General features: G+C 53.0%; 1 protein-coding gene across 8 annotated transcripts in view; it reads left to right on the forward strand.

Annotated features, from left to right (window-relative positions):
- ARHGEF2 (Rho/Rac guanine nucleotide exchange factor 2) overlaps positions 1–24,071 on the forward strand; it is a 45,679-nt gene extending 21,608 nt beyond the window's left edge. For 5 of the 8 annotated variants that reach the window (XM_072946380.1, XM_031689109.2, XM_072946381.1 and 2 more), the window contains 21 exons: positions 8,684–8,828; positions 11,044–11,111; positions 11,459–11,522; positions 12,173–12,302; positions 12,521–12,630; positions 12,790–12,936; positions 13,424–13,674; positions 13,881–14,006; positions 14,380–14,497; positions 14,689–14,937; positions 16,556–16,632; positions 17,062–17,231; positions 18,665–18,732; positions 19,653–19,853; positions 20,233–20,352; positions 20,487–20,554; positions 20,697–20,732; positions 20,933–20,983; positions 21,190–21,627; positions 21,881–22,064; positions 22,659–24,071. In XM_072946380.1, the coding sequence (XP_072802481.1) occupies positions 8,684–8,828; positions 11,044–11,111; positions 11,459–11,522; positions 12,173–12,302; positions 12,521–12,630; positions 12,790–12,936; positions 13,424–13,674; positions 13,881–14,006; positions 14,380–14,497; positions 14,689–14,937; positions 16,556–16,632; positions 17,062–17,231; positions 18,665–18,732; positions 19,653–19,853; positions 20,233–20,352; positions 20,487–20,554; positions 20,697–20,732; positions 20,933–20,983; positions 21,190–21,627; positions 21,881–22,064; positions 22,659–22,732 (2,895 nt within the window). In that variant the 3' untranslated portion in view covers positions 22,733–24,071. Of the gene's footprint in view, positions 1–394; positions 644–813; positions 964–6,708; positions 7,855–8,683; positions 8,829–11,043; positions 11,112–11,458; positions 11,523–12,172; positions 12,303–12,520; positions 12,631–12,789; positions 12,937–13,423; positions 13,675–13,880; positions 14,007–14,379; positions 14,498–14,688; positions 14,938–16,555; positions 16,633–17,061; positions 17,232–18,664; positions 18,733–19,652; positions 19,854–20,232; positions 20,353–20,486; positions 20,555–20,696; positions 20,733–20,932; positions 20,984–21,189; positions 21,628–21,880; positions 22,065–22,658 lie in introns of those variants that run through there. The other 3 variants (XM_072946383.1, XM_072946382.1, XM_072946386.1) reach the window with 3 other exon arrangements.
- Positions 24,072–24,304: the final 233 nt, after the last annotated feature.

The following is a 24,304-nucleotide window of genomic DNA, read 5'->3' on the forward strand; positions in this document are numbered from 1 at the left end:
TGTTGGGTCCCAAGACCCGGAAGGAACTGGTCCTAGGTTCCCTGGAGAGCTGGGGGGTGGCTGGAATCCTCCAGTCTCAGGTCTTTCAAGACTGGAGGACTGCGGGAGTTGGGGGGGGGAGGGGAAAGGGAAGACTGGAGGACTGTCGGGGGACGAGGGGAGACCTCGGGTAGGATGAGGGGTACTGGGCTGGGCCAGGGTGGATTTTAGGAAAACCGGAGCCAGGAGGCGGGTGTTTGGGGTTAGAGGGCGGCCCCCGGCGCTGGAGGGCAAACTGGCAGAGGGGCCCCGCAAACCTGTCCACGGCCCCCAGTATTTGTGCAAGCCGCCCTTCCAGCGACCAAAGCGTCCCGTCCGGCGCGCCGGCACCCCGCCCTCCCTCCGCCCCGCCTCCCCCCTTCCTGAGCTCGGGCGGGGGTGGAGACTCGGGTTTGAGGAACTGGCGCTGGGTGCCGGGCGAGGGGAGTCAGACTTCCTGTCCCTGAGACCAACGCGTGCGGGGCGGACCCCCCCTCCCCCCCCACAATAGCCAGACGCTTGGGTCCCCGCCTCGTCCTCCCAGGCTTCCCCTCATCGGATTATGTCTCGGATCGAATCCCTCACGCGGGCGCGGATTGACCGGAGCAAAGAGCTGGCCAGCAAGGTGGGCTCTGAACCCCCTGTCCTCCGCCTGCGGTCCTTTGGGTGCTCTTCGACCCTGGCAGCCGCAGCGCACCCCCAGCTCTCTCCGCCTGCTTTCTGGGCGCCAAAATCGGGCGGAGCGTTGGCTGGGAAAGCGGCGGGACGGGGTGGGTGGGGACTGAGTGAGTGAGGAGGGGGCTGGGGGAGCAGTAGATGAGACCCGCGCCTCCAGCTCTGCTTCGATTTTCTGCTGGAATCCCGGGAGAGAGTGGACCTGGGATTTGGTGGCTTCCGATCCGGTGGGACTGGGTGTTTTGGGCCGCGCAAAAGAAAGTTGCTCGGGTAAGGGACGGAGCGGAGAGAGGGAGGGGTGTGTGTGTGTGTGTGTGTGTGTGTGTGTGTGTTAAGGGGGTGACGGCGAAAGCTCTCCCGCACCCCCTCTGCCTGAGTCCCACCGGGTTGCTCTCGGTGTCCCCCTCACCCCGCAGTCGCTGGCTTGGTCCTTCCCTCTTTGTCCCCGCCATCCGGCAGAGAGGGTGGGAGGGGGTGGTTTCCCGGCTTCCTCCCACCACCACAACCACCACCACCCCTCCAAGACAAAAGTCAGCTCCTCCTCTCCTCGCAAATGGACTTTCCAGCTGTGATTCAGTTCTCTCCTCTGGTGGGCGGGTGACTCGGGTGAAGGAGACTTAGGGACGGCTTACTTCCCCCCAAGCCATCACTCTTAGGTGAAGGGAGCAGAGGTCTTTGTGTAGTTAGGATCCTTTCCTCCATCCTTAGGAGCCCTGAGCACCCCTGTTCCTGGAACACACAGAATCCCCCATCCCTATCTGCCCCACCTGCTTCCAAGCTCCTTGTCCACCCATCCTGAACAACCTGAAACCCTTAGGCTGACCCACTTGGCACTGTGCCCTCGTCCCTCCTCCCCCTCCCCCAGCTCTCTTATCTCTTCACCTTGGGACCCATTCACCTACCATTTCAGAGTCTGGATGTATAATTTTCCTCGCCCCCCCATCCCCATCATGACCTCTTGGCTACTCCTTTCCAAGTATCCTTTATTTCTGCCTTTGTACCCAGGCCCACACCTCAGCACTCAGGAAATGATGAAGCTGTCTCTTGTAGATGAATAAATGAGAGCTGAGAGGAAGGTGGTACATGCAGACAGCACCTCCCAGCTGCAATCCACACTGTACCCGCTATCAGATCAGCTATCAGAAAGGCCAAGACCCAGTCCATAGCAGGTTAAATCTCTGGCCTCTCTCCAACCCCAGTGTCCTGCCGCAGTGCCCAGCCTATGCTGATCACCATCACTATCTTCAGACATGGGAGCAGTACCCTTTGGGAGCCCTCACAGATGATGGAAACCCTCTTCACACCTCCTTCCTAGCTCCTAGCTTGGCTATTTGTCTCGAGGCTAAGTTGGAAGAGGTTCCATCCTGGACCTTTTCCTTAGGGGGTTGGGATAAGAGTCTGCTAAAGGGAAGCCAACTGGGGATTTTGAGTAGGGCCTAAGACAAACAGAGGGCAGAGGAGAGAAGGCTGAAGTGTGGTGGAACAGTGGGGTGGCAGACAGGCTCTTCTCAACCCTGCGCCAGGCCAGGCCCCAGCTATGAAAGTCTGTTTATTTTTCAACTGTTTGAGCTGAGACCCTGGAATAGAGCCAAGGGGGGTGGAGAGGTTTTTTTTGAAACCACGGAAATTTGGTTCCACCCTAAAAAGGAAAGCCGTGGGGGCACCGGTGGGGGGCAGACCTGGAGAAGGGCTGTGGAGAGGGGTTCTGGGAGGCTAGATACTGGGGTTCTTTTTCCATTATTGGGAGGAGCTGGGGAGCCAGAAACCTGGGTCCTCATGCCTATTTTTATTTTTATTTTTATTTTTATTTGGTAGTGGGGGAACAAGGAATCCAGAAGCTTGGCTTTTTCTATCCTAGGGCTGGCTGTGGTTTAGGGGGGTGGGTTGGGAATCTGACTGAGGATGGCGATGTGGGGTGCCGAGTGGGGTAGATCTGAGAGGGCAGAGAGGCCACTGGAGGAGGGTGGTTGTCAGTTTGGGCTGGTCGGAAGGGGAGGGCCACCTCCGGAAAGCTGTGGTTATAGAAGGGGGGAGTTGATTCTTAGCCAACAAACCCTGGATCCCCTCTCCCCCCTTCCCCCAAGCACACCAGCTGTCTCCTTTCTTTTTATACTGTGGTGGGAAGTAGAGGGGGGCTGCTGAGATTATTTGAGGAAGATGGTCTCCCCTGCTACCTATACAGGGGGATAGTTCAAAGCTAAGTCCTGACCACCCCTCCTTTCTTGCCTTCCTCCCTGGGACCTCCTGGAAGAAGGAGGAATTTTAAGTCGAACCTGCCCCTTTTTCCTTCTTACCCCCGTAGAGCCTGTGCAGAGCCTGTGCAGAGCCTGTGCAGAGCCTGTGCCGCTCCCCCTCTCCATGCCTCTTTTCTCTTTTCACTCCATTTCTATTCTTCCAGGCTGTCTGCAGTCCTCCACCCCCTCATTCTCTCTGCTCTACTTCCTACTTCCATAGGTCCCAAACCCCGTAGGTCCCCCTTCTCTTTTGCCCCCTGTTCTTAACTCCCTCCTCCCCACAACCCTAACTGTCTTGTCTCTCGGAACAAAGGGTCCTTTCCTGCCTAGGAGGGAGCAGGGGCTAGAGGTCCAAGGATGGCCCTGGAGGCTGCGGGGGTGTCCCCCTGGAATCTCAAGGAGCCTAGCTTTGGAGTGAGATGGGCAGGTGGAGTGGGGAGAGAGGAGAGAGACTATTTCTTTGTTCTGAGTAGTGGAGAGGTGGCTGGCTTTGTGTGCAGGACTAGGAGTGGAGCCGGAGAGGAGGGCTGGGGGAGCCCAGAAGGGGGCTGAGAGCGCTGGCATTTTGGGAGAAAAGTTGAGAAATTGGGGGTCTCCCAGGAAACTGAGGTTTTTGGGGGCATAGGGAAAGATTCTAGGGGTCATGGAGGTTAGGGAAAGAGCTGAGGGGGAGGGGAGAAGCATGGGTGGGGGAAGGGAGCCGAAAGCTTAGGGAAGTCACTGAGTGACTGCAGGGAAGTTGGATGGCTCCTAGGGAAAGACCTGCAGGGCTGACTAGAGGATTTAAAGAGGGATCTCATCTCAGTCACTCTAGCTTCCCTGGAACCTCAACCTTGAAATCAAGGAGGAGACAGATCTGAAGGAGTGAATCTCATGCGCACACACGACTTGTGTGTTGGGGTGTGTGTGTGTCTGTCTGTCCGTCCCCAGATGCTCTGGGTCACTGTTTTGAATGGTGGTCACCAGAGTAGGGGGCTCATTGCTCTCTGGACCTGAGGAAGTAGTTCCATTCTTAGCTTCAGTCTCTGGTTTAAAGTATCATCTAGGAGCTTGAGTGAGCAGATTGGACAGGCTTCCTGGAGCTGGTAAGAGAAATGGCTGAGAGGAGCTGGCTGAACCGTTCTGGGTTTGTTTATGTTTCCTTGGGGGAGGGGGGGAGGGGCTGCAGGCAGCAGCTGCCCCCCTCCCAACTCAGCCGGCCTGCCCTGTGCCAGGAGGGCAGGGAGTCCTGGCACAGCTATTGTTCGCCTGCACAAATGCCCGTCTGTTTGCATCACTCCCCCCTCCCTCTGTGCTTGTCTCTCTTTCCTGACCTGACAGGTGTGGCCGGGTAGGGGGCAGGCTGGGGTCCAGGATGCCTAGGTCTCAGGGTGTCTAGCCCAATTTTATTCCCTATGGCCCTTAGCACCCCTCTTATGCTTCGCCAGCAGGCCCTCCCCCATTGTCCGGTGTCTCATCTCCATTCATCAAGCAAGTGTTTATTAAGTGCCTTTGTGTGTTCAGCGATGTCTTTTTGTGTTACGTTTCTGGCTTTGGCATTAGTGTTTCCATTTGGCTGCCTTCTCCTCAGCCTCCTGCCTTTATCTTGTCCCTGGAAGCTCATAAAGGAAGCAGAGCCTGGCTGAGACCATCCCATGCCCTCTCCTCAGTCCCATGGCCAGGGACCCTCTCTCTGCTCATTTCCCTGCCCTGTAGCCCATCCCACGTGACTCTCTGAACTGCTGCTGTCCAGGGTCTAAGCCACAGATGACTCAAAACCCAGTGGAACCCTCCAGGGGCTTTCTGGTCACCTAAAAGAGGGCCTGGACAGAGGCTGCACCTCCTTGGGGAAGGGGCTGCTGCCACTTGCAGCTGGTGCCGAGGCCATTCTGAGCACCACGTGACTTCCCCCGAGGTCTTAGTTTGGAAATACCCGATGGAGGAACAAGGACAGCTGAGAGCTGAGACTTTGCTTGGAGAGGTTCTCACTGCTGGATCGGCTCTGCCGTCCTCTGCTGCCCGATGGGGAGCCCAGGAAGCTGAAGTCCAGGCTTTGGCGTTCCTTATCTTTGCATGTACGGCACTGTTTTCCTCATCTCGCAGCCTGAGAAACAAAGTATGGAGAAAGGGGAAACTGCTTCTGCCTTTGAAGCTTTGAGCCTCCAGCCTCAATGCCTACTGCCATTCGCCTAGTCTTTCTTCAAAATGACCAAGATCTGGGATGAAGGTGAAAGGAAGGTTTGGGTTGGCCTTCTTCTGACCTTCAGAGGAAACCCTCCATGTCTAAGTTCAAAGAAATTAGAAGGAGGAAGGGAGAAAAGACCAGATAAGAGGAGAGGAGACTGAAGGCTCTGAAACTCTGATAAGGAATGAAGGGATCCTGGGGGCAGGGGCGAGGGTGCTGCAGGGACCCCATGTCTTGGTGTCCAACCATTCGTTCATCCATCTTTCCATCCTTTTTTTCCCTTCCTTTCCTTTCTTTCCAAGGAGGAAAGGCACTCGTGTATTGAGTGCCTGTTGTATACCAGCCGCCGTGCTAGGTGCTTCCACATGTTTTATTCACTTCATCCTTGATGTAGCAGTGGCTGAGCTGAAGGCTGTGTAGCAAGAGAAACTTTCTGTAAGGTTGTGAGAAAGCAGGGCTCTGGACACTGGACGGCAGAGGACCGACCAAAGCAGAAAGGGCCTCTGCGTGTTAGGCTGGGTGTTGGTGACTGTGGAATAATGGGCTCTTTTTTTAGTGGACAGATGAGGTGAAGGGCTGTCTTGCTGGCGGGCAGGCCGGTAGCTGGGAGGCTGATGTGATGACCTTAAGAATACCTGGAAAAGTAGGACAAAGAAGCAGACAAGCCTGTTCAGTCCATCTAGGGAGCAGGCACCGCTGGAGAGCAGGCCCTGTCCTTCCATCCTCACCAGCCTGAGCCCTGGGGCGGGCGCAGGCTGCCTCCAGGACAATAGCGCTAGGCAGTGCCAGGGCCGCTTGCTGCTGGGCAGTGTCTGTGTTGGGATGTGCTGCTGCGGCTGCTGTCCGCTGCTGGCCCACCTAGAGAGGCGGTCACTTGGAGAGAGGGTGAGTGTTAGGAGGTGGAGGAGGCTGGGCCCAAGGTAGCTGGGTTGTCTGTGAGACATTGATGCCAGAGAGAGGAAGGTCGACTAGAGACCCTGTTCTCTGGCTACCCCAGTCGTCTGCCTCCCTTTTGCCCCTCCTCTCGCAGGTGAGTGCTCCGGAGAGGCCGGAGGGTGGAGGGCAGAGGGCGGGTGAGGGGAGGAGGAGTTGTAGCAGCACTGGGGCAGATCTGCAGCACTGCCCCATCTGGAGTTGACCCTCATTCATACATGTTGCTCTTTTCTTAACAGTATTACATTAGTTTCAGTATTTTTGCAGATTATACTCTACTAAAGTTATTACAAAATAATGGCTATAATTCACTGAACTATACAATATATCCTTGCTGCTTATCTGTTTTATACATAGTAGTTTGTATCTCTTAATTCCATATCCCTAATTTGTCCTTCCCCATGTTGCTCTTTTTAATATGATTTTCACTTTTTTGTTTGCTTGCTTTTATTTTTTAATTATTATTATTTTAAAACTTATTTTATTTTATTATTTTTAAAATTTAAAAAAATTTTTTTTCAGTGGAGGTACTGGGAATTGAACCCAGGACCTTGTACATACTAAGCATGCACTCTACCACTAAGCTATATACCACTCCACAATTGCTTTTAATTCAAACGTAGTAAGTGCTCAAACTCTTTTATTTGTGTCATGGAGAAGGCTGGGAGGGCAGGAGAGGAGGAGAGAAGGGAGAGTATAGGGCAGTGAGAAGAGATATTTGGACCTGGACTTTGAGGTCCTATAAGATTGCTATTCAAAGGAAGATTTGATCTCCTAAAGAACTATAATTTGGAGCAAGACAGATGGGGGTTAGACCAAAGGGAGAATTTTCTAGTGGTCCAGATAGGTACCAGAATAGAAAAAGGGAGGCTAGAATTAGACATGGGTCAGCTTCCTTAACAAGGCCTAGGTAGGGGACAGGAAGGAGAAGCAAGGGTGAGAAAGGGAAAGCCGAAGTGGGAGACCATGGAGTCAAGGAGGGAGACCAGGAGGTGAGAAGTTGACTATGAGATAGGAAGAGGAGGCACACGGGAGGGGAGGAGAAAAGAAAAATGGGTGATCAGGTAAGGAATGACATTAAGACCCCTGGGTTCTGCTCATCATCAGACAAACCTGGAGCTTCTGAGGGGAGGCAGAAGAGAGAAGGATCTCGGGCCACCAGGAAGCCCTCAGAGTCTAGGGCACCGCAGCCCAGTGCCCTCTGGCCCCTGTGCTGTTGACTCAGCCATCCACACTTCCTCTTTCTACCCTAGGCAACTCTTCCCCTCCCCCACCTCTTGACTGCCAGTATGGCTGCAGCTGAGAGTCAGGTCCAGGCCCCAGGGTCCAGGCTGGGGACTCTCTGGGTTCTAAATCTCTGTCCCTGGGCACCAATCAGTGTCCTCTGTCTTGGGGTTCATGCCCTCAGCCTCAGCCATCTGGATCCAGCTTTTTGGTTTCTGAGAGGCAGGGAAACCTTGGAGGGAGTGGTCTTGTCAGCATGTCTTCCTGTTCTCTGTCATCTTAAGAATGGAGGGAAAATCTGGGGGTCTGAGGTGACCACTGAGGAAGGTCCCGGAATAGGTAGAAAGCATGATGTCCCATCTCACCTCCTCAGGTTTTGCAAGGGAGACTCAGGGACTTGAGGAGGGACATTAAAAAGGTCAGGGAGAATGACTTGACCCGCTGAGAGCAGGGGGAAGAAGGAGAAGAGAGAGCTGATGGGAAATGCCAGCCTCCGAGGTTCTGCAGAAAGGCCCACTGTGCACACCATCTCATCGGAGACAAGAACTGACATTGCAGCCAGAGGATGAAGGGTAGACACCAGCAAGGACTTCCTAGACTAACTGGGTGAGGAGGAATAAGGGCGATATCCTAGGTTTTGGAAGGTAGTATGGGAGGAATAAAAGTTAGACTGCAGGAGAGACTTCCTGCCAGGAATGAGATCAATGATGGCTGAGTTTCTTTCCTTAAAGATCCCAGAGAGGACGAGTGACCTGAGACCAAAACTAGGTTCCTCCTACCTTGAGGTTAGCAGGGGACATGCTGCCTCCCACGGAGAGGCTCTGTGGACCTTGGCTGAGTGGATGTGGAAGAGTTAGAGGTTTAGGATCCTGACCTTTGGATTGGAGGTGGCAGTGGAGGCATTCTGCCCCCTTCAGCCAATCTAATAAGGGGATCTCCTGCCCCCCGCTGTGACTGCCACTGCCACAGAGACAGCAGCTCCAACACCGGTTGTCATGGTTATAAGAGGAGCTAACTCCCATAGATTTGAAAGCGCTGGTGAGCTGGCACCTTCTGCTTCGCCTGCTCTTCCCTCCTCTCTGCGCATCTTCCCCCGGCACAGAGAAGAGAGTACAGCAGCTCGGGGGCGAGCAGAGCTAGGGCAGGGAGGTGGGGTGAGGACGCTGAGGTCTAGAGCCACGGAGGTTAGAGCTACAGAGATGAGCGGCAACCGGAGGCAGCCCAGCCGCAGGGGCCAGGTAGGTCAGGGGCCAGCTTGGCCATCGGAGCTGGTCTGGTCACTCCCGGACAGCTGTGCAAGGCAAAATCTGCTTCAGGAAGTAGTGTCTTTCTGGCAATGCCAGGCAGGCATTGCTCCCTCATCTTTCTCTCTGGACTCCTCAGGCACCCTGGCATCCTCCAGCCTCACTTCCTGTCTCTCTCACCTCTTCCACAGAGCCGGGAAAAGGAGAAGATGAAGGAAGCCAAGGATGCCCGCTATACCAACGGGCACCTCTTCACCACCATCTCCGTTTCGGGCATGACCATGTGCTATGCCTGTAACAAGAGCATCACAGCCAAGGAAGCCCTCATCTGCCCAAGTAAGTTGTTTGGACCCTGAATATCTGTCAGCCTGATTCAGTGCCCACTGACCCTAATCTTGCTATCTGTCCTTTTTGCCCTGGATCTGATCTGTAAGGATCACTCTCCTCTCTGAGCCCCGGAAGAGCCCAAATGCCAGGGCCAGATGCTTGATCCCTCTTTCCCTTTTCTCACGTCTAGGGGTGGTGGCGTGGGAATGTGGCATAAGCTGGCGAGGGAGGGCAGGGGTGGCTGGGGTGTCTCCCTTTGCAGCTGTCGTCCTCTGGGTATCCCCCAGCTCCCCGAACAGCTGCTGAGGGTTAAGAGAACTGATTGGAGAAGGGGCAGGAATGTTGTGTGCATGGGAGGGGGTGGATGGGGCGCTGCATGGGAAGCTGCAGGGCTTGCAGCTGTTCTGCCGATCTTCCCGGGCACAACTGAATGGTCAGGACTTTAGGGTCTCCTCGTCCCCTCCCTTTCTGTTGACTAGGTAGAGCCTGAAGTCTCGAAATCTCTGCAGTTTGAAGCAGAGGATTAGGGATTAGGAGCCCCTTCTCAAATTCCTAGTCTGACTAATACACAGTGAGAAGGAGAGAATATGACAGCAATGTGTTGGGGGAATAGGGCTTAGAACTCCTGACCTTCACCCACATCTAAGGGTAGCCCTGTATTTAGTAAGTACAAGCAAGGAATTCTCCTTTCCCCAAGAGGCCTATGCAGAGGCCTATGCCTGTCCACCCACCCACCCCCGCCCTCACCCCCAGGTTTATGCCAAAGAGCTGCTTCTGATTAGAGCAGGACTGGAGGTATTATGACCTGCTGCTGAATAGAGGGACAAAATCTAAATCTAGCTTCTAAATCTCTATGGAACTTGGGGAAGGAACCCCCAGAAAGAACCAGCGAGGCCTCCCTACGTCCTCACTGCTCAACTTAGAGTGATGAGGATGAGGAGGGAACCCCAATCTAGATCCCTCTAGAGACCTGCCAAAATTCCCAATCTGGAAGCTTGTTGCCAGGGGAACCAGGGAGGCGGGCAGCAAACGCTATTTTGAGAGCAGGTGGAAAGCGGAGGTTCCATCCAGAGACTCTGGGTGCTGGGGGTAGGAGAAGGGAGCTCCAGGGGGGTAGGTGCAGCCCCAGCCCCCACTTCTGTCTGCCCCCTGCCCCACCCTGCTCGCCTTGTATTTGTGGAAGTAAGCATGGTGCTGGGTATTGTCTGAAGGAGTTAGCAGAGTTTCCGGTGTTGTTGGATGGGGGAAGGGAAGCTGGAGAGGGCTAAGGGCTGAGGGCATGTTGGGGAAAGGGACAGCCAGCAGTCCCAGTGCCTAGGCTTGGTTGCTCCTCCTTCCCTCTTCTCTTCTCTCCTACCCCATGGCAAGGTGGGGTGGGGGATGAGGGAGAAGCAGATGGAGTGTGGGAGCTGTGGGTTTGCCTTACTTCGGGAACAGGACTCCCTGGGCCCGGAAGGGAGACTGGAGTCCTAGCAAGCAGAGCTGGGCAGTGCAGAAGGCGGGTGGGCGTGGTGGGCAGGGGCAGAGCATGACCTGTCCATGCTCTACCGCTGGATCCATCAGCCTTTAAACTGCATAGGCCTAGTCGGAGTTCACAGGCATACATGTGGGTCAACGGGAGGAGCAGAGCTTTTGGATTCAGACACTCCAGCTCTATCACTAGCTGTATGACCTCTGGCAGATGGCTGAATCTCTCCAGGAGACAGGTTCCTCATCTGTAAAATGAGGATCATTGGATCTACCTCAAAGAGTTGTTAGGATCAAGTAAATGTGGAACATTTACTGATTGCCCAGGGGTTGTTCATTTTCCCCTCTCGGCCCCTAGCCCCCATCCCAGCTGCTCCTGTGCCATCTTCTGTTCTGTGGGCGTCCTCTCTGCCATCTGTCATTCTCAACCACCTTTGTGCTTCTTGAGCTCATTTCTGGCAGCCAGTAACCCCTTCTTCCCTCTAGTCCCTCTCGCAGGTCATCTCTGAGTCGGGATTGCTTACCCCTCCTGGTGGCTTAATCGTGGTCCACACCTCTACCCTCTCTCTCCATTTCCTGCTTGCAGGAAGAGGGCGGCGGGAGGAGAGGGGCTGGGGTGCGGTGATGGCCGAGGACTCTGGGAAGGGGGAGAGTCTCTGAGACCATTTGGCCAGGGGGAGATGGGTGTCTGCATGTGGGTGTGTCCCCTCCTGTACCACCCGGCCCTCCCTTCACCCTCTCTACCCCACCCTCCCAGCCTGCAATGTGACTATCCACAACCGCTGTAAAGACACCCTCGCCAACTGTACCAAGGTCAAGCAGAAGGTGAGATGGCAGGGAGGGCAGAGGGCTGGGGGAGAGGGTAGTGAGTGTGCGGTACCCTCATGCCTTTACCATTCATTCCTTACCCTGTGTTCTCAACCCCTCTCCTCATGGGGGGGGCAGCCCAGACCCTCCACCCTAGGCCTCAGGCCCCATCAGAGGGGGGCCAGCCTCTTGCTGTAGACACATCCCCTCAGCACAGGGTCGGCCACCCTGATGCCCATAGCCATCATGCCAGCTTTCTCCCGAGGTCGAGCCAGCCACCCAGCTCCTGCCCCATGCCCGTGGGGGTGACCCTCGGATGACAGCTGTTCTTGGTGTCTTTCTCTCTCTTGCTCTCTGTCTCACAGCAACAGAAAGCTGCCCTGCTGAAGAACAACACTGCCTTGCAGTCTGTTTCACTTCGCAGTAAGAGTGAGTAGTGAGGGTGCAGGAGCCCCCATAGGACCCTGGACCCTAGACCTCTCAGCCCATGGGCTCTGCTGCCCCCATGAGGTCATTTCTTGGCACAGCGCCTTCCTCCTTTCTATTGGAAGCTAATGGTGGGACCATAAGACAGGTTCAGACTCTTGAGCTTTGGGGCAAGACAGGAGAAGTCAAATGGGGATGAAAGCTTGGGATGGCTGGTCATCTGAGCCTGGTCACATCCTGTATTATTCAGTTATTTACACTGCATTTGGGAATGTTGGCGGCAGCTGTCAAGGGCCAATTCAGACAGCTTTGGTGTAAAGAAGGAGCATGGTGCTTAGTCAGGAAGACCAGAGTCTGAGTCTCTGCTCAGCCACCAGCTGAGTCACTCCAGACAAGTCTCTTAACTGTTCTGAGCTGCAGTTTGCTCATAGGCTTTTTGTGGGGAGGAGATAAGACAAGAAAAGCTCTTTGTAAATATGAAAAGTGTTGCACAAATGGATGGGTATCATTACTGTTACCATCTTTCTTTGACCAGGCCTGGGCTAAAGGTGGGGTGGGAGGGGAGGCCTCAATTTTAGTCGAGAAGCCTGGGAGGCCTGAATCCCAGGAAGGCACCAGGTTTGACACTTGCCTACTCGGTATCCCCCTGACAGCCACCACCCGGGAGCGGCCTAGCTCTGCCATCTACCCCTCCGACAGCTTCCGGCAGTCTCTGCTTGGCTCCCGCCGCGGCCGCTCCTCCTTGTCTTTAGCCAAGAGTGTTTCTACCACCAACATTGCTGGGTGAGCCTCTGCTTGGGGAAGGGAGAGCCAGGCAGGCAGAGTGTGGCAGTGGAGACGGGGGGCTGAGAGGTCCTTCCCATCCCTGAGCTCAGAATGGTAGACAGACAGGTAAGGAGAACTTGGGGGGATGGCCTCTGGGATCCTGGCCTTGGTTCCCCACCTGGGAAGGGACCTCTTGCCCAAGTGGAGGTGATGCAGCCAGCCTCCCCTTCCCTCAGACACTTCAATGATGAGTCTCCACTGGGGCTGCGCCGGATCCTCTCCCAGTCCACAGACTCCCTCAACATGCGGAACCGGACCCTGTCAGTGGAGTCCCTCATCGATGAAGGTGACTATGCCTGGGCCCCAGGCGAGACCTTGGATGACCTGGGGTGAGGGGCAGGTTTGGGCAGGCCTGGGAAAGGCAGGGTGGGAAGGGATCTAGAGAAGGGCCCAGGACCAAGAGAAGAGAACTGGGGTCTGAGTTGTTTCCCGCACTCATGTCCAGGTGCAGAGGTGATCTACAATGAGCTGATGAGTGACTTTGAGATGGATGAGAAGGACTTTGCAGCTGATTCCTGGAGCCTTGCTGTGGATAGCAGCTTCTTGCAGCAGCATAAAAAGGAGGTGATGAAGCAGCAGGATGTCATCTACGGTGAGCCAAGAACCACCCCTAGACTTCCCTTCCGTCAGCAGTCCTGTTTCTCTGTGCCCTTCCTCTGCCAACCCCCACCTCTCAAGACCCTTCCCTCTCATCCCGTTGGCCTTCGAGAGCCTGCCTGGCATCCCACAAGTTGCCACTAGGCCCCCACCATTTGGGGCTGTTGGTCTCCAAGGCCCTATCTTTATCCCTTCCTTCCGGTCAGTTCTTAGGCTTTCCTCTCTGCCTGTTCCATGGGGACTGTGGGAGACCTAGACATGTAGGGGACAAATGGTTCTTGCCCTAAAACGGCTCACAGCTTGAGATGGCAAGGTATCAAGATAAAAAAAAAGATTAGAAAATCATCTAAGATCAGAATAATGCAGAATGTTAACCTGGAAGGGATCTTAAAAACCTACAGTGAGCCCTGAGGTCCCCAGGCTAGGCTCCACCAATTGTGTCCGAGCCAGAGTAGAGGCCAGATATCCCACTGTCCCTGCAGAGCTAATCCAGACAGAGCTGCACCATGTGCGGACGCTGAAGATCATGACCCGCCTCTTCCGCACGGGGATGCTGGAAGAGCTGCAGCTGGAGCCAGGGGTGGTCCAGGGCCTGTTCCCCTGCGTGGATGAGCTCACTGACATCCACACACGCTTCCTCAGCCAGCTGTTAGAACGCCGGCGCCAGGCCCTGTGTCCCGGCAGCCCCCGGAACTTTGTCATCCATCGCTTGGGTGACCTGCTCATCAGCCAGGTGAGAAAAGGCAGGACCGAGAGCAACATTCACGGAAGGAGGTGTGACTAGAGTGGGCATTTCTTGTCTCCAGACTCTAGGGGCAGGGGGCAGGGAGAGCGGGAGAGGCAGGAAGCCAGCCTGTTTGGTGGGAGGCCAGAGGGTATTGGGGATAAGGTGTGGCTTTGGGGGAAATGCTGACCCAGCCTTGCTCCCCCGACTTCTAGTTCTCAGGTCCCAGCGCAGAGCAGATGCGTAAGACCTACTCAGAGTTCTGTAGTCGCCACACCAAGGCCTTAAAGCTCTATAAGGAGCTGTACGCCCGAGACAAACGCTTCCAGCAGTTCATCCGGGTAAGCAGACCTCTCCAGGACCCAGCCCCAGAACCTCCCTGGTGCCCTAACCCAGCCTCCCCCATTCGTGGGGGAGCATTGTATGCTACACCCACACGAAGGGCAGGTGCTTGCCAGCCCTTGTGTGGACCCACCTGCTTGTGGATCCCGTCAACAACCCCTCATAGCAGTAGAGCAAGTGCTTTCCCTGCTTTGGTCCTCAGAGTAACCCTGTGGCCTCATCCCCACTTCCCAGACTCAGTCACTATACTGGCGTGAGGTAAACAGCCAGGTTAGGGCCAGCACCAGGGCTTAGGCTCCAAGTCCAGCATTCTTTCTGTTGCCCTCCCCTCGGGCCCCACTCTGGCCCTGAGCCCCACCTGTGCCCTTGCAGAAAGTGACCCGCTCAGCTGTGCTGAAGCGGCATGGGGTACAGGAGTGCATCCTGCTGGTGACTCAGCGCATCACCAAGTACCCGGTGCTCATCAACCGGATCCTGCAGCATTCCCATGGTGAGAGGAGGGACCAGGGAGGAGGGAGGGTGGGAGAGGGCTATCTGTGGTGAGAAATAAGCAAGGGGAGGGATAGGGTCAGGTATGGAACCCTGGGCAGCCTCTGAAGGTGGAAATCAAGAGCAGTGGGAATTGGATCTGGCGTGAAGCTGGCTGAGCCATCCCTCCCTCACACCGACCCCTGGCGCCAGGGATTGAGGAGGAACGCCAGGACCTGACGGTGGCACTGGGGCTGGTGAAGGAGTTGCTGTCCAACGTGGATCAGGATGTGCATGAGCTGGAGAAAGGGGCCCGCCTGCAGGAGATCTACAACCGCATGGACCCTCGGGCCCAGACCCCGGTGCCTGGCAAGGGTCCCTTTGGCCGAGAGGAGCTTCTGCGGCGCAAGCTCATCCACGATGGGTGCCTGCTCTGGAAGACAGCAACTGGGCGCTTCAAAGGTCAGTGGTCAGCTTGGCAGGCCAGGCAAGGGTCCGAGGTCAGATATGGAGAGGGAGAAGCATCCGACTCTTAGGACCTCCCTTTATGCAGCCGTATACCCAGGGTGAGACCCAGTGCAGGGAAAATATGTGGTCTCTGTTGCAACAGAAGTCTGAATTCTGGATTTAATTTTCATGGGCTGTACAAGGACTTCCTTTTCAGTATTTATTCATTTCTTTGGTCCTTGCGTGCCCGGAAAGCTCCTAGTTTTGATGAGGAAGACAGAAATTCCAGAATCCAAGGACAAGATCAGAGTAGTTGGTTCTACCAGCTTGAATCCCAGCCACCAGGGCTGGGGAATGGGCAGGAGCTTTGGGAACACAGCTGGGGAAGGCCCATGGGAGGGGCGGAGCCAGGGAAGGGGGACCGGGTGGAGAAAAGAGAGCAGAGGGGGCCTGTTGTGGGTGGGGCACAGTTTCCCAGACTGCACTGGCCAAGTCTTTCCTACCTCAGTCAAGGCAAGAGAGTTGTGGGCCTCAACTTTGGGGATGAGGAATGAGGGACAGAAGTAAACTGTGTGACCTGAGGCCAGAGCCTGCCTGCATCTCTGTCCTGTGTCATGAAATCCCCACTCCATGGGCTTGAGTATTGCAGGCCTCACCAGCCATTTTCCTTCATCCCTTTCTCTCCTTCCCATCCCTCCCACGCAGCAGCTAAGAATATAAACCATGGGGGGGTTAAAAATAGCAAGGCTGGAGAGCTTTATTTCTGAAGCATTTAGAGAAAGCCCTCCCCTTCTGGGTGCCCACAAGTTAGTAAGTTCTTCAAGGGCAGAGGGTGAGTGTGTGTTCTCCTGACTATGACATCCGACTTCCATGGGCTTGACCTTTGTTTCCCCCTCATTCTTAAAGTGCGGGAACCTCATAAGGTCTGAGAGCCTGGAAGGTCAGGCAGAGAAGGAAAATGAAAGCAGGGGCCACTGGGGCTGAAGGAGATTGGGACTGTTCAGCGGTGGCAGAGATGGTTAAGGAACCCTGTTCCCTTCCCGACAGAGCACAACATGAGAAGTGGAATATGCTGGCACTTAGGCCAAATATCTAAAAAGGTCTTATGTTAGTTCATTGTTTGACATAGAACTGAAAGGCTAAAAAAGGGTAGACCCTCCTGCTCTGGGAATCCTTTTACTCTCACAAAAATTCTGGACCTTTTTCACACAGAAAAATGCACGTGTGTTATGTCAACATGTAAAATGCTTATGCAACCTCAGAGGGTTTGCAGAGTCCCTGAAGCCCAACCATGGACATCCTAGGGGTCTGTAGACCCCAGGTTAAGAAACCTGCATCAGTTGGATAAAGAGGATTTTTTTCAAAGGCATTGGGTGACTGCTTATGGGCGCTTCTAGCCCAAGAAGCTATAGTACCTAATAGCATATGCATTCTTCCCACCCCATTTCTGAGCTATAACAATCAGGGAGGTGGGAGGTCTGTAAAGGTGGAGGAAGCAACCAGAGGGAGAGAGGCCAGGAGGAGGGAAATCAGTAGCTGTAACCTGATGGGTAGTCCTGGTCCTTGAGAAAGAGGAAACAGCTGCTCAGACTCTCTAATGCTGACTGTTCTCCTGCCTTTATCCTCCTGCCAGATGTGCTGATGCTGCTGATGACAGATGTGCTGGTGTTTCTCCAGGAGAAGGACCAGAAGTACATCTTTCCTGCCCTGGTGAGACCTTCCTCCTCCTCCTTTCTCAGCACAGACAAGTGTTTCAGGCCCTTCTTGCTTTCCTACCCCAGCCTGAAAGAACTTTGGAATCCTCCAGAGTGAAGCAGCTGTTATTGTAACTATTACTATAAAGGAGGAGAAATAAGAATAGCTAACCGGTATTGTTACTGTGTGCAGGCACTTTACAGCTGTGAGGAAGGCCCATTATTATTTTCTTTTTGTGGACGAGGAAAGTAAAGCACAAAGTAAATTAAATTGTCAAGGGTCACAAGTGTTTATAAGTCCTCTCTGGGTGGCACCAGAGCCTGGGCTCTTAACTTGTATTCTAGGCTGACTCTTCAACCCTTGGATATTCTAGAAGGACTGGAGACTCAAATATCCAGGGGTCAGGATTCCCAGACTTAATCTTTCCATTCCCCTGACTGGCAGGACAAGCCCTCGTTGGTATCACTGCAGAATCTAATCGTGCGGGACATTGCCAACCAGGAGAAAGGGATGTTTCTGATCAGCGCGGCACCCCCTGAGATGTATGAAGTCCACACGGCATCCCGGGATGACCGGAGCACCTGGATCCGCGTCATTCAGCAGAGCGTGCGCGTGTGAGTGTGTGTGTGGCCTCAGGGTACCTGCAGCTTTGGGCTCTGGGCCACAGCACTCCCTGGGGACAGAACCCAGAGGTAGAGGCAGAGGCCAGTGGGGAGAGAAGATGGCTGGAGGCAGGAAAGGTCATCTGTGTTCTCCTGTAAGGTCACATTTTATACAGTGATAACCCCAACCACATTCCAAATGCATCATGAGCTAACAAGCCGAAGGAATACTTTGAGCTGTCATTTGGTGGCTTACCTGCCAGCCAGCAGCACAATTTCAGCTGCATTAACATCTTAGTCTGTAGGCAGTCGGCCATTATTTGGATAGTATTGTATTTTACCTTTATTTTCTAAAAATAAATGAAAAAGGGGATAATGAAAGCATTGATACTGGTGATAAGAGGAGCAAGATTCAAACTCCATACAAGAGGCAAGAAGGAAATCATTTCATGTGCTGAAGTGGCAAATATTTGGCTTCTGCTGGCCACACGTTAGATTTAAAGCACTCAACTGTGTGTCTGTTGTGATGAAAAAAAGTAAAGTGGATGTAAAATGTTGAAAATGTTTTCTCAAAGATTATGCCCCAAAAATAAACTCAATTAGGATTTTTTTTAATGAGTTTTAAAAAAATTTTTTGGGGAGGGCAGGTCATTATGTTCGTTCGTTTGTTTGTTTGTTTATAATAGCAGTACTGGGGATTGAACCCAGGACTTCTTGAATGCTAAGCATGTGCTCCACCACTGAGCTATATCCCTCCTCAACTCAATTAGGATGTTTATAATACTTTTTTTTTTTTTAGCTTTCAGGTAATGGATTCTTCTCCACTTTATAATATATAAACTTTTAAAAAATTCTACAATTTAGACTTTTGAACAAATTTTTCAGAAATGCATGCAAAAATATGAAATAACCTATTCTAGGAAAACAAGGCAAAATACCTTTCTCATTGACCTTAGATCCATAGTGGCTTCTTAATTAATGATATTAATATTTGTAGTTGTGAAAATTATAATTATTATTATCTATTGTAATTGATCTGTTGAGCTTCTTCCATGTTCAAAGCACTGGTACATTATGTCATTTAATCCTAACAAAAAAACCTATGAGGAAAATATTATCCCCATTTTTCAGATGAGGAAATAGAGAGGTTACCACCTGGTAAATGGTGGAGCCAGGATTTGAGCCCAATTTGCTTGTTGCCAAAAACTGTAGTCATCCCCCTGCACTGTGCTGCCTCTCCAGGTGACCTCTGGAGAGGTAAGTACCAGTAAACACAGATGATCAGTGCTAAGAAAAGGAGAGGGTCAGGAATTGATGAAACCAGAGCATGGAGCTGATTTCTTACCAGGGAAGCAGAGAGCACGTTTGGGAAGGAGAGAGGGCTGATTCCTGGTCTGTAAGCTACCTCCTTCCCTCTAATCCCACCCTACCTGTTATCCCTCCAGATGCCCATCCAGGGAGGACTTCCCCCTGATTGAGACAGAGAATGAGGCTTACCTGCGACGTATGAAGAGTAAGTCCACTCACAGAGCCGGTTTAAATAATTTATGATACATCTGCCCAGTGGAATACTATGAAACTGTTGTAAAAAGTGAGATGGTTTTATGAGGACTGATGTAGGTCCACGACCAAAATTTATTGTTAAGTGAAAAGAGCAAGGTTTAAAACACTGTAAAGTGTATGCTACCATTGGTGTGAAAGTAATGGGGCAATTACTGTCGCTGTCTCTGGGAAGGGGAACTGGGAATAACAGGGTTAAGACAGTAACTTACTTTTTTACTACAGGGCTTTATATTGGTTAGGGTATGATTTAACTACTCTACGAAAAGATCAACAGAAGTCAGTTGGTTACACGAAGTAGACTATTTCTCTCCACGTAACAGTCCAGAAGTAGGAAGTACAAGGTGGTAGTGCAGCTCTGCCATCTTCAACATGAAGATTCCCCATCTCTATGCCCTGTATCTATCGCCATGTCCTCATTACTGCCTCAGCTCCTGCTGTCACATCTGCATCCCAGCTAGCAAGGGAGTGGTAAAGAACAAGGAGAATTTATACCCATCTCTTTTAAGGGCAGATCTGGAAGACACTCACATCCATTGGCCAGAATTCAGTCATGTGGCAATATCTAGCTGCAAGCCAGTCTGGGAAACATAGTCTAACCGGGCAGCCATGTGAAACTTGCATGCATTCCTAGTTAAAGGAAGATGGGGAGAATGAAACTGGTGGACAGCCTGCAGTCCCTGCCACAAATTGTTTTACTTTTGTTTTTAAAACAAAACTGCATGTATTACTACCCCACCTCCCAAAACTTTTCTTTTCTTTTTCATAAATGCCAAAAAACCAAAATTAAGTCTTGCCACTCTACCCAGCCCTGGCTCCTAACCCCTGGGGCTGCCCCTCCACTACAGGTGCTCACCTGTTTCTCATCCACAGTGGAGCTGCAGCAGAAAGACCGGGCATTGGTGGAGCTGCTGCAGGAGAAGGTTGGGCTGTTTGCCGAGATGACCCATTTCCAAGTGGAAGAGGATTGCGGCAGTGGGATGCCCCTGCCCACCCTGCCCAGGGGCCTTTTCCGCTCTGAGTCCCTCGAGTCCCCTCGTGGCGAGCGGCTGCTACAGGATGCCATCCGTGAGGGTGAGGGAGCTTCTAGGGAAGAGCCCAGGCTCATCCACTCACTGTTACAGAATATGGACATATGGCTAGACGTGGATGCACACAGACAAGGGGGATGTCAGCCCCACAGTCCATAACTCCCTTGAGTACATGTTCTGTGCCAGGTGCTGGGAATGGCAGGGGAAGAGGCATGGTCCTTGCTGCTGATAGACACCTCTCATCCTGCACATCCTTGTGCTGCCCCTCGGACACCTTTAATGACCTTTGCCTTGTATGTGGTGGTGGCAGTGAGACAGCACTGCGTGTGTAGGGGGCATCCCCCTAGATGAATAGCATTCCCTCCCAGTCCCCGCAGGGTCCTCCGTTGCTCCTGTCCTCACCTCTTCCTCTCTCCCCTCAGTGGAGGGCCTGAAAGACCTACTGGTGGGGCCTGGAGCAGAGCTGCTCTTGACACCCCGGGAGCCAGCCCTGCCCGTGGAACTAGACAGCGGTGGTAACACGAGTCCTGGGGTCACTGCCAGTGAGTACCAGGGCAGGGGACCAAGGTAGTGGGTGGGAGGGGTTAAACAGAATGGGGTGAGACCAGGGGCCAAGTGGTGTCGGATCGCTGAGGAAGTGAGTGAGCTAAGCCTGTCCTTTCCTCCCCCTTAACAGATGGTGAGGCTAGAACCTTCAATGGCTCAATTGAGCTCTGCAGAGCCGACTCGGACTCCAGCCAGAAGGTGGGTTTTTAGGAGGTGTCACGGCTTGGCTCAGGGGTGGGAAAGGGATGGCTGGCCTGTAGATCTTTGACGCAGAGCTGTCAGGGACAGGCACCAGGGACTTGTGTGTCTGCTGATTCCCTATGCTTGCCTGTTTCTGCAGGATCGAAATGGAAATCAGCTGAGATCTCCCCAGGAGGTGAGATGGGAACTTGATGGTGTAGGAGACTGAAGGGGGGATTCCCACCTGAGAACTGAGAGCCCAGTTTGGAGTGGTGTAGGGGATTCTACACCTCAAAGTACCTGCATCTTATTGTCCCCACACCCACACTTATTCAACTTCTGGACAGTTCTCCCATTCTGAAGCTTGGACTCTGTTCCCACCCTCTCTGTCCTCAGGAAGCGTTGCAGCGACTGGTCAATCTCTACGGACTTCTACATGGCCTACAGGTCAGTGGGGCAAGAGCTAGAATGGGGTAGTGGGGGAGCCGGACCAGAGCTGCTTATTTAGGTGGAGCAGAACATCCCAACAGGCCTTTTGAAGCCTTCCTCCAATTTGAGCTCTCCAGGATCATGACCTGGGCCCTGGGGAGTGAGGATGAGGGGTAGAAGAAACATGGGGTTCAGATACACCCATCTGTCTGACTCCATTCCAGGCGGCTGTGGCCCAGCAGGACACTTTGATGGAAGCCCGGTTCCCGGAGGGCCCTGAGCGGCGGGAGAAGCTGACCCGAGCCAACTCCCGGGATGGGGAGGTTGGCAGAGCCGGAGCTGTGACTCCTGAAAAGCAAGCTACAGAACTGGCGTTGCTGCAGCGGCAACATGCGCTGTTGCAGGAGGAGCTGCGGCGCTGCCGGCGGCTTGGCGAAGAGCGGGCAACTGAGGCCGGCAGCCTGGAAGCCCGGCTCCGGGAGAGCGAGCAGGCCCGAGCTCTGCTGGAGCGGGAGGCTGAAGAGGCTCGCAGGCAGCTGGCCGCCTTGGGCCACACAGAACCACTCCCGGCAGAGGCACCCTGGGCCCGCAGGCCTCTAGATCCTCGACGTCGCAGCCTCCCTGCAGGCGATGCCCTGTACTTGAGTTTCACGCCCCCACAGGTAAGGAAGCTTGGCATAGTGAACTGACCTGGGGCGGACATAGTGTCCATGACAGAACCTGCAAGGAGTTGTAGATTTGAACCCAAATGAAATCAGTAATCAGACTTGAAGGATATTGGAATAGATTGATCAGAGGGCTGAAAAATTGAGATGGGTGCAGAAAGAGGGCAGTCAGAGGTAGATGTACTGAGAGGACGGAGTATTCCCACCGCTTATTCCCTGGCCACCTGCTTTTCCTGCCTGCTGTCCATAGCCCAGCCGAGGCCACGACCGCCTGGATTTGCCTGTGACTATTCGCTCCATCCATCGACCCTTTGAGGATCGAGACAGGCAGGAGCTGGGAAGCCCAGAGGAGCGGCTGCAAGATAGCAGTGACCCCGACACCGGCAGTGAGGAGGAAGGTAGCAGCCGTCTATCTCCGCCCCATAGTCCGCGAGGTGAGACCTTGGTGGAGATGTGGAAAAGTGGGGTGCAACCTGGGTACAGACCCTTGGGCTTTGGTTTCCAAATAGAGCCTGCATTGTAGAGCACAGGAACATGTAGGATGGCCCCTAACTAACCACCCAGGTGTACAGTAACTTTTGTCGTCTGGTAAATGGGTGATGGAACTCTAAGAAGCAAAGAATGTAGGGGCCTTTCTTCCAATCAATGTCTGTGACTTCCAACCTTTTCAAGTAGAAACAGATTTTTAAACAAAAAAATTTCAAAGAACTCCAAGTTCTTATAGTTGATTTGGGAGATACAAAATAACCAAAAGCTAGTGACTTTATATATATATAAGTGTATTTTAATATTCTGAATTTTATTGATCATATTGTGTCTCCACATGCTTAACAAAGTATACAAAGTACCTAGGTGTGGATACATTACTTTGTTGATGGAAGTTTTCCCCTCCCCCAGGGATTGCACACCTCTACTGTCCCTCACAGCTCCGAGCTCCCCAGCCCATAGTCGGGGAGGCAGCAGTGTAGGGGTCCAGTTTCTCACAGTAGCCTCTGCTCACTCACTGACTTTGCCCTGTCCTCCTTCAGACTTCACCAGAATGCAGGACATCCCGGAAGAGACTGAGAGCCGCGACGGGGAGCCTGTAGCTCCAGAGAGCTAAGGGGGCCCCTCCCCCCTACCCTGTGTCCCCTTGAAGAACATTGCTGAGGGAGGCAAACCTTGGGGACTCCAATCTGCCAGTGACAAGGGAACATTTGAAAGAACTGCTGATTGTTCTTGCCAGCTCTTGGGATCCTTGGATACTGGAGCTTAGGGAGCTGGGGGAATTAGGCCACAGTGCCCCCTGGTGGCATCCAGAAGCTACACCACAGATGCCAATTTTTTCATGCCTTCCTCCCTCTACTTTAGGAAAATTTATTTATTTATTGTTTATTAGTTATGGAGGGAGAGGGGAGATTTAAAGGACCAGGGACATGGGAACCAAGCCATAGGGATCGGGGGCCTTGTCCTTTAACACTACTGGGGTTTATTCAGGCTTAACCATGCAGCTGCTGGGTTCTAGCCCTGACGCCTCTCCCCAGCAACACCTGTCTTTGAGGAGAGGCTGCAGCCATAGGACCCTACTGCCCCTTCAGGAAGGGCTGTGGTCAGGGCCATGTCCCTCTCCCTCTCCCCTCAACCTCTTTCTGCTGTTCTCCCTTCTCTCCATCTTCCATGGGAACCCCAGGGAGATAACCTGGCTTCCTAGAGTTGATGGAGTAGAGGTTGAGGTGGCCATAATGGTTTGTTGGGGGTTGAGGGGGAAAAACTCACAGGGACCAGAATGTTTTTTTGCTGTTGTTTTCTTTTTTGTACCAAAGCCAACTGCACGTGTTTTATATTTTTAAGAGAAGATTGTGGCAATTAGAAATCGCAGCCTTCTATCTCTACATCTCTGAAGAACTCGAGGGATGGGGGAAACAATGACTTCTCCCCTCACCTATAGTGATAGGGGACCTATTCTGACCTCTTCCCCAGCCATTTGGAAAAAAAGTTCTAGGGTGAGTTGGGAAATCTCTACGAACCCTGACCTCATCCCCCACCCCAGCAACTATGACCTGAAACCTCAGCATAAATTTTGGGGATTTTTTCAATGGCCCCCCTAGTCCCCACTAGCCCCAGCCAGTTTTTGCCAATTTGATTGTTTTAAAAAAAAAAAAAGATAAAGCAGGGAAAATTAAAGACCTGGAACCCCAGGAAGTGCTGTTTGTTAATGTCTGCCAGTTCTGAGGGTGCTGGTGAAGGGGAGAGCCAGGCAGTGACCCTCCGAAAGGAACTTCTTCCTCTCCCAGGAAGGGTGACTGCCTCCTTGCAGATGGGGCACTAACAGAAGAAACTGCTGCCAACCTTTTTGTTGTTGTCATCTTTTGACATTCACAAATACAAGGATAAAAATGAAGGGGCACTTAGGTTCAGTGGCTGTTAGGGGTTCCGGTATTAAAGACCTTATTTTCATCTCATTTGCATGCTATGCTCAGAAATTGCATCAGTCTCTTGCCCTCTTCCCTCACTTTCAGCACAGATCCTGTTAGCCTCTCCCTAGGGTCATTCATTTTCAGATTCAGCCCTCACTCTGCCCTTGTTCCTCACAGTGTCAGAGCCCTGGGGTAACTTCTTTAAGACAGTTCCCCTCATAGGAGCTGCTCATTTGCTCTTTGCCATTTTGAGACGCAGTGAGAGATTAGGTAGGTTT

The sequence above is a fragment of the Vicugna pacos genome, chromosome 21, assembly GCF_048564905.1.
Source record: "Vicugna pacos chromosome 21, VicPac4, whole genome shotgun sequence".
Lineage (NCBI taxonomy): Eukaryota > Metazoa > Chordata > Mammalia > Artiodactyla > Camelidae > Vicugna > Vicugna pacos.